The 16,036-nt window shown below is 30.9% G+C and overlaps 1 protein-coding gene across 1 annotated transcript; it reads right to left on the reverse strand.

The window, feature by feature from the left end:
• Positions 1-10,727: 10,727 nt before the first annotated feature.
• Positions 10,728-14,947, reverse strand: LOC117909005 (purple acid phosphatase-like). Its single transcript, XM_034822908.1, has 8 exons — positions 14,607-14,947; positions 14,159-14,359; positions 13,923-14,034; positions 13,261-13,490; positions 12,512-12,650; positions 11,788-12,008; positions 11,351-11,472; positions 10,728-11,253 (listed from the first exon to the last, which is right to left on the reverse strand). The coding sequence occupies exons 1-8, from the start codon at positions 14,799-14,801 to the stop codon at positions 11,055-11,057; spliced, it is 1,419 nt and encodes a 472-aa protein (XP_034678799.1). The 5' UTR covers positions 14,802-14,947; the 3' UTR covers positions 10,728-11,054.
• Positions 14,948-16,036: the final 1,089 nt, after the last annotated feature.

Here is a 16,036-nt window from a genome sequence, read left to right on the forward strand (position 1 = left end):
TTAAGGTTCTATTTAAAATTAAGTTAAAAAAAAAACACCACCTAACCTCTCTATTTTGAAAATATAAAATACAACCTATTAATAATTATTTAATTCCTGTCATTTGTTAGATAAAATTTCAAAAATAAAAATGCCAAAATGAGGTCTATTTTTTCAAATCTAGGTATTATCTCATCATTATACAAACGTTGCAATTTTTATTGATATAATATCAATATATTCCTGAAATCAAACCATCCAAATATTTTTTTGGTTTTTTGCATTTTTAAAATATTCTAAAATGAAACAAATGCAAAGAGAGTTTATATCGATGAATTACCATCCCAACAAGAGAACATTTTTACAATATTCCCACTATTTGATTCCAGTAAAATATTAAAAGAAAAATAATATTAGGAAAAATAATTTTCCTTGTTTTACTATAAAATAAAAACAGTAAAATTAATTAAAAAAATGTATATTTTGAAATAATATATAAAAATTATTTAATATCGCATTGTATCCGTCCATTCTTTTGTAGCCTTTTTTGTGACTGATTGATTGGCGGAAGACCGGATTTGCACCACTGAATGTGCGAATTGGGTTGGCAAGAGTCGGTGATTGTTTTTTTAGATCAATTTCATTCAACACTTAACTTTACTCACAGGTTTTAAAGCTCCTCCTCATATTTGTTGTTGCTGTCAAGGTTCTTTCGGTGGTTAAGAAGTCACATTGAGGTGATTAGGATAAACCCTCTGTCTTTTTTTTTGTTCTTCTTCAATTTGTATTTTACACTCATAGATTTGCTTAAAAATTAGACTTCAACTGATCTGCATTATTGTTAATTGGGTCTTTCCCTGATGAACTGATCATAGATCGAGATATAGAGATTGCTACACTGTTTTTCCTTATTATTAGGGCGAAAATATCTAGAGGGGATAAGGATTTGCCATGCCTAATGAAAAGTCCTTTGATAAAGTAAAAGCCTTGTTTGGAAGAGTTTCTTGATCCATAAAAGTTTTATTTTATTGCCTCAACGTATCTTTTTAAGAGTATTTACATTAAATTTTCATATCCCACTATATATATTTTATTATTTTGAAAAATAAGGAAATTCATTTTTTTAAGTAGGAGAAATGGAATTTTATTTAATTAAAAATTTTAAAATATCATAATTATCTTTATATATGATATGTAATTTATCTTAAAATAAATTTAATTAATTAATATTTTTTATACTGGACAAATCATATCGTTGAATAGTACTACGACAAAACCTGGTCAAAAGTTGTTAAGAACTTTATCTATGCTCTTGATCTTTGTTTTTTTTTTTTTTTTTTTGCAACATTACAAAATTTTTTAATTAGTTACAAAAAGTGTATATATATATATATATATAACTAATAAATTAAGATAAAAATGACAAAACCTAATAAAATCATAAGGATTTTGATATTATGGATTTTTTTTTGGCAACATTACAAAATTTTTTAATTAGTTACAAAAAAATGTATATATATAACTAATAAATTAAAATAAAAATGTCAAAACCTAATAAAATCATAAGGATTTTGATATTATGGATTATTATTCAATAGGAGCTTGAAATTACTATCCATCTTTAATGAAATCCAGTTCTTTGTATCTTTATATTTGATGAAAAACATATAGGATTTTGATATTATGGATTATTATTCAATACGAGCTTGAAATCACTATCCATCTTTAATGAAATTCAGTTCTTTGTATTTTTATATTCGATGAAAAACATATGGGAGCATTGAAGTGTCTTGTCCAAGAAATAGTCAAGTCTAGTGTCATCCTTGTTATATTTCTCATATTGCCATCCAAGAACATGGGATAATGGCCTATAATAGACCAAAAGGCCTAGTCTATTGATGGTAGTAAAAGTTGTTACAACGTGATTAAAGGCACATTCGAGGCACTTCATCTCTATGCATTGTATCTCATTTACCCTTCCAAAATGCTTTACAATTTGACTTATCATCATTCCAACACTCCTACGATCATTTTATGAAGCTATAGTAGACGCCATATATCCATAAGTTTTCCTCTGCAATTGCCTATGGAAGTTACCATAACTATAAATGATAGCTCAAAATTATCGTGGTATCTATATGAAGAGAATAGATAATTCATTCCCAAAAAGCATCCTTGTCAAAACACAAAATTTAGTAATTCTTAAGAATAAGACAATGAAAACCATCATTTACACTTTGTGTATGAGTAGTCATGAACAATATTTTCAATTTTTCTCATCTAGTTCTCTTACTTGGAAGTAGGGGAGTAGGAAGTTTTTGAAAAATCTTGGAGTCATATACACTAGTAAAGGAGTCTGGGAGATTTTGGAGAGGCTTAAATATGTCCATACATCTCTTTACAAGAGTGGAAGACAAGGGAAATATGTGAGATATTCTATAGAGTTTCATGTGGAATTAATATAATGCGTGATTTAAAGAAAAAATCGACTTTAAAGTTGTAAGAGAAGCAAAGTTCACTGTAAAATAGTTGTACCACTCTACTATTCCTTTGTTTGTATTAAAAGTTAATTAAGATATATATCTTATTTTTTTTAAAAATACATTTTCTTCCATTTTCAATATCTTTTCATATTGAAATATTATATATATTTTGTTTAATAAAATTTAAAATATTAATACATTTTATATAAAAATGAATAAATTATATTATAAATATTATTAATTTTAAATTTTATTTTTAATTTTAGCAAAATATAAATTATATATTTATGACGTTATCGGTTTGATCATAGTTCAACCATTAATCTGATTATTAAACAGTTAATTGATAACTTTTCTAGTTTAATGACCAACCTGATTATGAAAACATTGATAATTTCTACTAAACTCTTTATTAATACTTTCATTTATATTTAATAATACTTTTAGCAACAATCTGACTTAAAGTTATACAGTTGAATGAAGTTGCTCGATATGCCCTAATAGCAAGTAAATCCTTTACATTGTTGAATAATTATAGTCTCAAATGTATACTATCCAAACACATTCAGATCCAAAAAATAAGAATCATCTTTAGATAATCATTAAATGTAATCAATTTGGGATGAATTAATATATTGAACAATTCCATACAACTTTTAAAAACACTACTCTCATCAAATTTCATAGTAAGAAATATTTTCAATATCCATTTGTAAAGAATACAACACACTATCAGTCCTAAGACTACTATTTTTCAGACTTTCCTAATAGTTAATATTTGATTTACTATTGTTTAACATACTCAGAACTTCATTATGATGGTTATTAATAATCTTCATCAAGTCTTTTGTACAGAATAAGTTGAGTTTTGTCTCATAATCAGTAGATTGAATCTATGCATGATATCTACTAAACAATCAATTTTTTTTTTTTTTTATCTATTTCCACCACTAAAAGAATCTGCATCATAATCATATTCTCCATCATCTACCACACATACATTTTCTCTTTGTCATCATGTCCAAAATCTTATTATGTCTCAATTTCACCCATACCATATTCTGAAGTAGTGTCATTTCCACTAACTGATTCTGAGAATGATATAACCAATACCATAAAATTAATGAATATTTATGATTGCGTGGCCACTTAATATAATAATTACTCCAGTAGACAACACTATTTAATTTCTTGCCCGGTATTTTTTGTGTTATCTCTTTCTCTCCAGATTTTGCATAGTTCTCGGTAAGATTGAGAACCAAACAGAGCGTAGAAAATGCTGACAACAAAAGAAAAAAGAAAAAAAAAACAAATGATTCAAACACAACTCCCCGGCATATTCAAAATTCTAAAGCCCCACTTACAAACTAGAGGCAAGAAAATAAACAGAAACTAGTGGCTCTGGTTTTTTCGGTCAAATATTCCAATAAGAAAGTAGAACTTCATACAGCAGAAAACACAAACGCGAGAAAGAACATATAAAACTTGGAACAACATAAGCCAATATTGCATTACTTCCAAAACGTTTCTTGCCTCGAGAAGATCACCAAGAAACCCGCCTCAGAAAATATATTACATTCTATTTTTCAACATAATAAGAAACTTATTTATAATAAATTAATTATACTTGTATTAGGCTTCCAATTCCTATTAGACCAAAAGTCCTCATTAACATAGGAAACATTAATAAATAAAATTCCTAATATTTATCAAATTCTTAAAATTCTTTTAATATGACTTAAAGTTGGATTATAATTTCAACAACTTTCCTTAATCTGAGTTCTAAAGTTAAATACACCAAGCATTATCTTCAACTTCTCAAACACGTCTATTTTTAGTGGCTTTGTAAAAATATCTGCAACTTGATCTTTTGATCTACAATACTTAAGTTCAATTTCTTTATTTTTCACGAGTTCCTTAATATAATGAAATTTGATGCTTATATATTTGCTTCTACCATAAAATATCGGATTCTTTGTTAATGCAATAACAAACTTATTATCATACAAAATCTTTGTAGGATCTTTTTGTTCATACTTCAATTCACTAAGCATCCTATGAAGCCAAATTACTTGACATGCTGCAGAAACAACTATCATGTATTCAACTTTTGTAGTTGATAATATTACAACTTATTGCTTCTTTGATGACCATGAGAATGTTCCTATTCCAAGATAAAAAAGCATACCCAACAATACTTTTTTTAGTCTCTACATCACCTCTCGAGTTACTATTTGTGTAACCCACTAAAGTGAAGTTGTTTAAGTAGAAGTAGAAAATTCCATGATCACGAGTACCTCTTACATACCTCAAAATTCGCTTTGCTTCTTGCAAGTGTGATTGATATGGGTTTTCCATAAATCGACTAATAATTCTCACTCCATAAACAATATTTGGTCTAGTAGAAGTTAAATAACGAAGACTTCCTACTATGCTCTTGAAATATGTGGGATTTACTAATTCTCTAGTGCCTTCCTTTTTCACTCTAGTCTATCTGTAATAAAAGTATGAATTGCTTTTGAATGTTTAAAGCATATTTTTTTGTGATAAAGATACCATCATTTGTTTGTAGGACTTCAATTCAAGAAAATAGGATATTAATCCTAAATTTGTCATTTCAAATTGTTGTTTCATTGCCTCTCTGAAATCTTTAAACATCTATTGATGTTTCCTATAAAGATTAAATCATTCAAATAAAGACATACAACAATTAGATCACTATTAGAATTTGATTTGTGTATGCTCAAAATGACTCTTTTGAAATCTATGTCATAATAGATAAGTATCAATCTACGTGTAGCAAGCACGTGGTGTCTGCTTTAACCCATATAATGTCTTATTGAGTTTGTAAATCTGTTTATCTTTCTCTTTCTTAATATACCCTAATGGTTGTTCAACAAAAACTTCTTCTTCAAGTACACCATTAAGAAAAGTTGACTTCTCATCAATTTGGTGAATTTTCCACCTTTTCTGAGTTGCAAGTGCAATTATCACATGAACAGTATCTAATCTAGCTATTGGTGTAAAAACTTCAAAATAATCAATACTCGACTTCTATTTATAGTCTTTTGCAACCAATCTTGCCTTAATCTGATCAACATTACCACCAGATTTATATTTTATCTTATAAACCCATTTTACACCTATAGGCTTTTTTTTCAACTGGAAGAGTAGTTAGCTTTCATGTATTGTTCTTCTCTATGGATTGAATTTCTTCATTCATTGCTTGAATCCACTTCTCATCACTTGTTGCTTCTTCATATGAAATAGGATCACAATTTGCAAATATAGAAAAGTTAACTAAACCTTCATCTGTAATTTCAGTATCTTTCATGACTTCATAATCCTTTACATGTGCAGGCATAATATGAGAACGTTTTGGGCGATCTTGTGATTCAGACTCCTATATTGTTTTTGTTTGCATAGGAGAACTTCTAATAAGAGAAGGTGTTTTTGAAGTAGAAATATATGTTGTAGAATTCTTTTTGTTCTCAAAGTCTTTTCAAGGACAACTCTTTTTTCCTCACTTTGTGTTTGAGTCCATGTCCAACTCTCATTCTCCAAGAATTGAACATCTTTACTCATAATCAACTTCCCTGTTTTTGGATTATGTAGTTTGTAATCTTTAGTTATATCACTATGACCAGTGAAAATACATTTCTCACTTTTATCATCAAACTTTTTTCTATGCTCCTTTGGTATATGAGAATATGCAATACACCTAAAAATTCGCAAAAATGAAACTTTCGGCTTATGACCACTCCAAGCTTCCTCATGTGTTCTTCCAAAGACTGCTTCAGTAGGACACCTATTCAATAAGAACAATGCACATGTAATGGTTTTTGCCCAAAAAGTTTTTGGAAGAGACTTAGCCTTCAACATGCTTCTTGTCATTTCAACAATAGTTTTGTTCTTCTTTTCAATTATACCATTTTGTTAAGGGGTATAACTAGTTGTCAATTGTTGTCGAATACCATGACTTTTGCAATAATTATAAAATTCATTGGAAGTAAATTCTCCTTATCTATAAGATCTCAATATCTTAATATTGCAACCACTTTGTCTTTCAACAAGAACTTTGAATTCTTTAAACTTGTTAAAAGCTTCAGTTTTTTCTTTTAACAAGCCAATCTAAGTTTTTTCTTGTAAAATCATTTATGAAGGTCAAAACATATTGTTATGACCAAAAGATCCTATCTCACCGGGATCACATATATATGTATGTACTAACTCCAAAGTTTGTTTAACTTTTTTGGATCTTTTGATTGGAAAAGAATTCCTATGTTGTTTCCCTATGAGGTATCCTTCACATGCACGATCTGAAATATCAATCATAGGTAATCCTGTTACCATGAGCTTCTGCACTAACAACTTCAACCTACGAAAATTGAGATGACTAAACCAAAGATGTCAAAACCAATTGTTATTTTCTACTATTGCCTTCAAACTAAATAAAGTTTCTACTTGAAGAAATATAGGAAATACCCTATTTTTTGTCATCTACACTTTTGCAATCATTATCTTATTTTTATCATCAATGGTGCAAACTCCATTAGAGATATTAGTGAGGTTTTTTTTTCCTGTTAATTGTCTCATACTCAACAAATTCCAAAAAAGATCAGAAACAAAAAATACATTTGTTATAGTAACATCAGTACCATTTTTAAAACGTATTTTAACATTAATTTTGCCTATGATCAAAATGGATTTGTTTCCAAAATTAACTTGGTCTTAGACTTATTCATCTAATTGTGAAAACAATTCTTTCTTACCACACATATGATTATTGCATCTTGTATCAATATACCAAATATCTTGGTGATCTACATTTGATGTTGCTACATTACATGCCAATATCAAATTATGTTATACCTCAACAATGTTTGTCTGCTCATCTTATTCATTCTGCAATTTTGTTCGACATTCTGACTTATAATGTTCATATTTTTTTTTCATCTGAAACATTGTATATGTGACTTATCTTTAGGTCTAGAAGTGTCGTCCCTTCTTTTAGAAGAATTTGTGTTACTATTTCCACATTTGTTATTGAAGTTGTTGTGTCCTCCTTTATCTTTGCCACAACCACAACCTCTACCACCTTATTAGCCACTATGACCTCCAGTAGATGCTCTACTCTGTAGGGCTTGCTCCAAATTTGTAGAATTGATTATCTGATTCATTCGTTGTTCATGCGAACACAACGAACTTATTAACTCTTCAACTGTAAGAGTGAAAATTTCCTCTTTTTTTTTTTTCAATTATTGCAACAACATAGTCGAATCTTGCACTTAAATAGCACATAATTTTCTCTACTATTCGTTGATCATCAAGTTTCTCACCATTAACCCACATCTAGTTAAGAATAGTTTGTACCTGATCAAAATAATCTGAGATAGATTCGAAGTCATTCATGTGAAGAAACTCAAATTCACCTTTTAATGTTTGCAGCTTCATTTGTTTGACACATTAATCATCTTTGTATAACATTTGTACAGTAACCCAAGCCTCTTTTTTTGTTTTCGCCTCTGAGATTTTCTCATATATGGATTCATCCATTGCTTGGAATATTGCATAGAGTGTTTATATATATCTTTCTTTCAAGAATTTTTCAATGAATCTTTCTCCTCCTTTGATAGTGCCTCAACTTTTTTCAAATTAGTCACTTCATTGTAACCAATATTCACTAGATCCCACAAATCTTGAGATCTAAACAAGACACGCATTTGAATACACTAGTTATCAAAATTCTTTTAAGTTATTGTTTGCAGCCATAATTTCATCAATAAGATTGCAACTTGCTTGTGATTTTGCACATTCCTTGGTATTCTAGTTCTGACCTGACATTTCACTTTTCTTGATTTTTTGGCTTTGATACCAATTGTTGGAACCCACACAATTGGGTATTCATAATATTTTTGTTAAAATAAAAATTTATTGTATTTTATTTTTCAACATAATAACAAACCTATTTATAATAAACTAATCATACCTGTTTCAATTCCTATTAAACTAAAAGTTCTAATTAACATAGGAAATCTAAATAAATAACAATTCCTAATATTTATCAAATTCCCCAAATTCTTCTTATTTGACTTTAAGTTAGATTATAATTTCAACAAGAAATGAGTTTAAAGAGCAACTGGCTAGGTCGCCTAAAACCATCAAAGATCAATATCCAAACTAATGATGATTGTGGGTGTGTGTTAATTGCAAACAACATCTTGATGTTCACAGTGACAGTGGATCATATCATAATAAAAGAAAAATGAAGTGAGGACAATAGTCCTCCTGTAACGTAAAGTTAAAGCTAGCCTTAATCCATGTATGCATTCTTGCAACAAAAAAAAAATATATGTTCCTTTTAACCTAGTCTTCTTTTTCTCTTATTTTTTCCCCTTTTTGTGCAGCTAATCGAATTCTTTGTTTTTCTTGGATTGAAAAAGCTCTCAAGTCTCAACCTCGGTGACCGATGCTTACAATCCCTTTATAAAGGGCAAAACTTTAAGTGGGAAGTTGCTTACTCAACGAAACAATTAATCTTGATTTTACAACAGAAAATTGTTTTAATAATTTTTTTTATACCAAGCCTGTGATTGGCCCTGGCCTAAACTTAATCCAAAGCTTTAATTTTCATATTTCTTTTTTTCTAAACATTCTAATCTTTCTATGAGTAGATGATTAAAGGCATATTTGTGGTACTCCATCTATACGCATTGTACCTCATTTACCCTTCCAAAATGCTTTACAATTTGACTTATCATCGTTACAACACACCTACAATCATTTTATAGAGTTACAATAGGCGTCATATCCGTAAGCTTTCTTCTACAATTGCCTACGAAAGTCATCACAACTATAGAAAAGCTTTTGTACATGAGTCATCATGAACAACATTTCCACTTTTTCTCATCGAGTTCCTTCACTTGGATTAAATAGGGGAGCATGAAGCTTTTGAAAACTCTTGGAGTCATCTATACTAGTAAGAGACTTAGAGATGTCAACACATGTTACCTATTGTTCTCTTAGCTTCTAAGTTGTGTGTCTAACTAAATCTAACTAACTAAATACGAGGGAAAGGCTAACTTAGCAACATCAAACATGTTGAGTTGTCTAAGTGTCGCATGTGAGCTTAGGAAAAACTTAAGTTTGTGACACATGGCTCATGCACCAAGCCTCATGACCTAATAAGCATCTACTTTTAGATGAATGGAAGAGGCTTATAAAACTCTTAACGTCTCCTTTCATTTTTTATGTAGGATCAATATAGTGTGTGATTTAAAGAAAAAATTGGCTTTAAAGTTGCAAGAGGAGGAAAGTTCATAGTAAAATAGTTGCACTCTCTACTACTCCTTTGTTTGTATTAAAAGTTAATTATGATGTGTATGTTATTAAAAAAAATTACATTTTTCTTCCATATTCAATATCTTTTCATATTTAGATATTATACATAGTTTGTTTAATAAAATTTAAAATAATAATAAATTTATATAAAAAGGAATAAATAATATTATAAATATTATTAATTTTTAATTATAAATATTTTAAAATTTTAAAATTTATTTTTAATTTTAGTAAAATATAAATTATATATTTATGAACCCATCGATTTGACTACGATTCAACCATTGGTTCAACCATTAAATTGTAAATCAGTAATTTTTTCAATTCAACGGCTAGTTGGATTTTAAAAACATTGATAATTTCTCCTAGACTCTTTATCAATATTTTCATTTATGTGATGCAATACTTTTAGCAACAATTTGGCTTAAAGTCATACTATTGAATGAAGTTGTTCAATCAAAGTAGAACTTCATTATGATGGTTATTAACATTTGTCTTCTTAATTTATTGTAATCTTCATCAAGTTTTTTATACAGAATAAATTGAGTTTTGTCTCATAATCAGCAGATTGAATCTGTGCATGTCATCTACTAAACAATCATTTTTTTATCTCATTTCCACCACTAACAGAATCTGCATCATAATCATATTCTCCATCATCTACCACACATACATTTTCTCTCTCATATTCCACACATTGAATCTGTGTCATCATGATGTCCAAAATCTTATATTTTGAAGTAGTGTCATTTCCACCAACTGCTTCTGAGAATGATATTAACCAATACCATAAAATGAATATTTATGATTAATACGGTAGAAAACCCTAGTTAATTTCCATCCTCTTTATTAAAAAATAATATATCTTAAATCATTTCCATCCTCTTTATTAGGGTTCCAAACAATATCCAAAAAAATATAATATATCTTAAATCATTTTCCTTATTCTCCTTATTTCACATTTTGTCTTATAATACTTAACTGTCTAGTTTTAAAGGGCTTGGAAGATGATTAGTTTCCAAATTCCTCCTCCCAAATGCTTGCAGATTCCAGGAACTTAAAGTTACAATTAAGTGAAACAAGCACTTGAAAGAGGAGAATGCCTTCCAGATACAGAGAACATCAGCAGCCATGCAGAAGAAGTGGAAGGGAAGATGCAGACCAATAGAGGAAAGAAGGAAAAACAAGCTAAATATTCCTGCAGTTGAGCTGCTTATTGAAACAGAGTAGAACAAAATAAGGTTGATAACATCATGACTGGGTGCTTGTGGAATCGTCTTCTGGATGCCAGAACCTGTTGAAAAACCATATGGAATCAGCTTTCACGGCATATCCATCTTGGTTGCGGTGCCAACTATAGTGAGCATGGGTTCGGTTCTTGATGTCAAAAATGGCGTGTCCAAAACTGGCTTCACGATAAGCAGAGTACTTCGGCTGTGGCTCTGTCATGCTGAATTGTAGAACATAATTTAGCTCGAGTGTCGTTTCAAATAGGAGACATTTACAACATAGAAGACAGAATTATACAAGATATGTGCTAATCTTACTTGGTTGCCAGGCCTTCGAGATTTCCCCCATCTCCAATGGTGATGTATACTGGTGCAGACTGGTCATTTACAGGAGTGCAAATGCCATTTATGACGTTATAAGCAATGTTGGACACACGTTCCTGTGATAAATTAAGTTATTAGCATTAGCTGTCGGGTTGGAAGAGAAGGCAAAAAACAGAGAATTCTTGAAATAATGCTCTTTTTGGTAGTTTTCTTCAGTGAAATAATATTTCATTTTTTATAATTCCAGGGTCAGAAAAACAATTATAAACATTCTAACAATTTTCGGGCATTCTTTGATTTCATTCAGAAAAAAATTAAAGGCCAAATAAAAAGCAACGCTTAAGATCTTATACCTACAAAAAGGGGTTTCAGGAAAACAGCAAAAACTCCTACTTTGGAGCCTTACAGTGCAGAGGATAAAGTGAACTTACAGATCGTTCGTAGGCATGAACATGACCAGCAAACACAACATCAACTTTGTACTGCACAAACCATGGCTCGTACATTACTCTCATGGTTTCCCCTTCCATATAATGATAGTTGTAACTGTTATACCATGGGGAATGCATAAGAACAATTAGCCATGGTGTCTCACTCCTGTTAACTTTTGGTAGCTCCTTTTCAAGCCACATAAACTGAGGAGTATATTTTCCTGAAAAGCATAAGACGTATAAAAACATTCAATTTTTTTACCAATATAAGCATTTGGAGGACAAGCTGAAATGAACTCGTTCCTTCCTGCATATAATAGTGTTTGAATTGACTTAGAATGTAAGCATTATCAAATAAAAGTTCAAGTAACAGGATAGAGTTGGATCATGACTAAAATGACAAAACATGATCCTAAAGAGGATGGAAACTATTCATGTCAAATGCAGTACAAGTTCAGAATTTTACTAATTCAAAATATCATAGAAAAATCTAGAGGGTGATGGAACCATCCCAGCTGCCATCTAAATCCATCTGATATTCCCCCCTACTCCAGGGTTGACTTTCTTTTCACAGTAAGGAAAAGCACAATTATCCAAATCCCCATCCTCTGATATGGATTACAAATGCTTCATACTTTTTATATTTTTATGTGGTAATTCGTAATTGACATTCTGCTGCATATGGGCACATATGTTTAGTGCACCACAGTATGCGTATGCTTACCATATGCTGAGTATGATGCCAAGACAATGATATATGCAGAAGCCCTCTTGATAGAGTACCAGAAGGGAGCGGTACTATCTGATGCTCTGTAGGGAACATGATATCGATGACTATAAGGCTTAAAGGGTATAAACTCACCCTGCAAAAAACACCAGACTTCCATTATAATTTCACTTTGTATGGTAATATTGGGAGGTCTAGAAATGGGTTAAGATCTTTTTCTTTCTCACACTCTTCCTATGGAAATCCGATCATTCTTATGATTAGGAGTTGATATATTGATCTCACCAGCCAAAAGAAGTATCAATATAGAATTATACCTGGAAAATATATCAGAGAAAAGAATTTTATCAAATTTGAAAACTAAGATTACTGTTCTATAAGGAAAATAAAGCCACCGGTTACTGTACTATAGTAGTATCTCCTAGCTCCTCATAAGGGAAGGTCCAGAATTCTACCTCATGCGAGGGCCTAGCCTATGGGCTAAAGCCCCCTTGTACGGCAAATAATAGAAGGAAAAATGGGTTATCATGTGCCAAAAACAAACAAGGAAAACGATATGATTGTAGAACCATAGCAGAAAAGCTATAGTGCCTTTGGAAGAATAAAAGGATTGGTCAAAAGTTGTAATTGAAAAATTTTCAGCTAAACAGATTGATGGAACAAATTACCATGTCAAAACATTATATCAATAAAAAAAGCATAAAGATACTAGTTTCCATCATTGAAAATATGTTAGAAATGCTTACAATTTCAGGAACAAAATCAATCTCATGGTTTCCTGCAGTCCATATCCAAGGTTGATAAGCAGTACTTCTCTCAGTGAACCTTCCCCATGTATCCCACCTAACGTTATCATGGTTCGGGTAGTTGTCAGCATATGAAAGGTCTCCAACAAACAACACGGTTTTTCCCTTTGCAGGGTTCAATTCATAGTGCGTAAGTGTCATATTTGAATCATAACTCTGCCCAAGATCCCCTGCAAGCAATGCTCAGTAGAGTGAATCGACCCAAAGGAATCAAAAACCAACGCTAAACAAGCATTTATGAAAACATATGGACACACTAAATGCATAATGCATGTGAGCATCTTCCAGAATACATGATGCACTGGTAAGTTAAACAATAAATTTCATCAAATCTAAGATCTATTTGGAATCAACTTATCTAGATAACTTTTCAGTAAACTAACTTCCAGTAACAATTCCTAGCAACCCAACCAGCATCCCCACAAAATCACTACTACGCTAGGTGAAAAAGCCCGTGGCACTGGAACCTACAGCCTCCCTAATAGTAAGGAAACGCAAGGTGCCCTGATCCACAACTCCAACAGCTACACCAAATCTGAATAATTAACTGTTATTAACCTTCAAACAATCTCAATTACACATGTTTGATATTGAACGGTTACCTATAAGACCAAAAGTGTATGGAACATCGGGGCCAACTTTAGGAGGAGTTACAAACCAAAACTTGCGTGGAGTGTGTTCAATCCCGACCACATAGTAATACTTGGTGTTGAACTGCAAATAAATAAACGAAGCAGACCTTAAAAACCTTGAATTACAGTGTAGAAAAGCTTCAAGCTCTGTATCCAGAAGAAATCCCAAAACAAAGAAATGATGAATGAATTGGGTGACATCCCACCTCCAAATTCTTGATAGTGCAATGATGAATGTAACCAGAAGTGTAATTGTAGAATTTATAGGTAACCATGATTCCCTCAGCTCTGTTCTTGCGCTTGGACTTTTCACTCCAGTAGAGCACTGTGTTTGAGCCTGGTTCATCCACAGTGACCCATGAGACAATCACTCCTCTCCCCTCATGATCTCCTTGTGTTATATGAACCTTAACACGGACCACCCACAAGTCAAACAAGAACAACAATAAAAATTGAGATCAAACCCACTAAATCTGCTCCAAAATAAAACCAAAATTATGAAGCAATTTAAAATAAATAAAAAATAAAACCCCTTTTTTTTAAATGGGTTTTGAAATTCTTAAACCCCACCTAAACGAAAAAGGATATGAATCTAAATCAATTAACAAATCCCAGTGAAAAGCAAAGCAAATGGAGGAAGAAAAAGCCACACACCTGCTGAGGGGCATTATAACCAAGAGGCACACGAAAGACATCACTGTCAAGAGGCATATCAATGGTTTTTTCAACCTTCCTCACAAAACTACTTGTGATTCCTCCATGACACACCACTGCTGCATTCAACACCAAACCCAAAACAATAACCACAGTAGCAACTGCAGAAGGAGAAGATAGCCCCATCACCCCCATCTTATCCCACACCTTCACAAACCACTCAACCTACGCTCTCAAGCCGATCTTCTTCATCCACCTCTCTCACCCATCCCCATTTATAGCATTTTCTGAGAAAAACCCGGGGAATATTCAGAAATGTAATGCGGATATGCATCGTGAAGTCAACGGACTGAGGAAGCCTAGGGAAGCCACGTTCAACGATGAGAGAAACCGAGAAATTCCCTTTTGGAAAATAATAATAAAAAAAAATTCGGAGTTGACTCGGAGGTTGACATTTAGTTTAATTTTTGGTTTGAGCTGAAAAGCTGGAATTTTTTACAGGGATAATTGGAAGAAGAGTGGGAATACCCTGTTCTACTTTTGGTTAACATACGATGAAACTACACTTTCCACTGAGATTCATGATCTCAGAAATTTGGTTACGGTACCGTAAGAATCAGTATCCTGTGTTCTTTCCCTTCGTTATACTAGTGATGAGCTAGACATTGATCAAAATATAGAGATTGTTACAACTATTTTTCCGGGAAAAATATCTAGAGATTGGATAAGTATCGTCCTGCCAACCCTAATGAAAAGTCCTTTGTTAAATAAAAACCTTGTTTGGAAGAGCTTTTCAATCCATAAAAGTTGTAATTTATAAATTAAAAGTGTCTTTATAAGTGTAGTTACATAAGATTTCGGGAAAATTGTGTTTTGGATCTAGTTGGATCCAACAATTAAGACTTGGTCTATATAAGTTCACTATTTAAGCCTAAAACCTAGAGGAAATGTGAAAATTGAGAAGAATGATATGAAATTTTTATCTTTCCCAATCTTTATTGACTATAAAAAAAAAAAAATAGTAGAAAAACATTAATTTAAATTTTATTTCTTTTGCAAACCTCAATAAAATTTAATATAATTTAGTGATTTGGAAAAAAATACATCATTTTCCAAAAAAATAAAAATAAATTATTATTATTTAAAAATCAAACATCTTGGAAAATATATATATTTAAAATTGTGTATATAAAAATAACTGAAAATATGTCAATTTTTTTTTAAATGATGTATTTTTAAAGTATATTTTTTTAAAAAAAAAATAGTTTTCTGAAAATAATAAATTTTTAGAATAATTATTAAAAAAAAATTAAGATAAAAAAGTTTCTCAAATATTATGGTAGAAAATAATTTTGAAAGGTATATTGGTATTTTTATATTTTATATAATTTTCATCAATTATGCAACTTTTATGGGTCAAATCTTAATTT

The sequence above is a fragment of the Vitis riparia genome, chromosome 3, assembly GCF_004353265.1.
Source record: "Vitis riparia cultivar Riparia Gloire de Montpellier isolate 1030 chromosome 3, EGFV_Vit.rip_1.0, whole genome shotgun sequence".
In the NCBI taxonomy this organism is placed as follows: domain Eukaryota; kingdom Viridiplantae; phylum Streptophyta; class Magnoliopsida; order Vitales; family Vitaceae; genus Vitis; species Vitis riparia.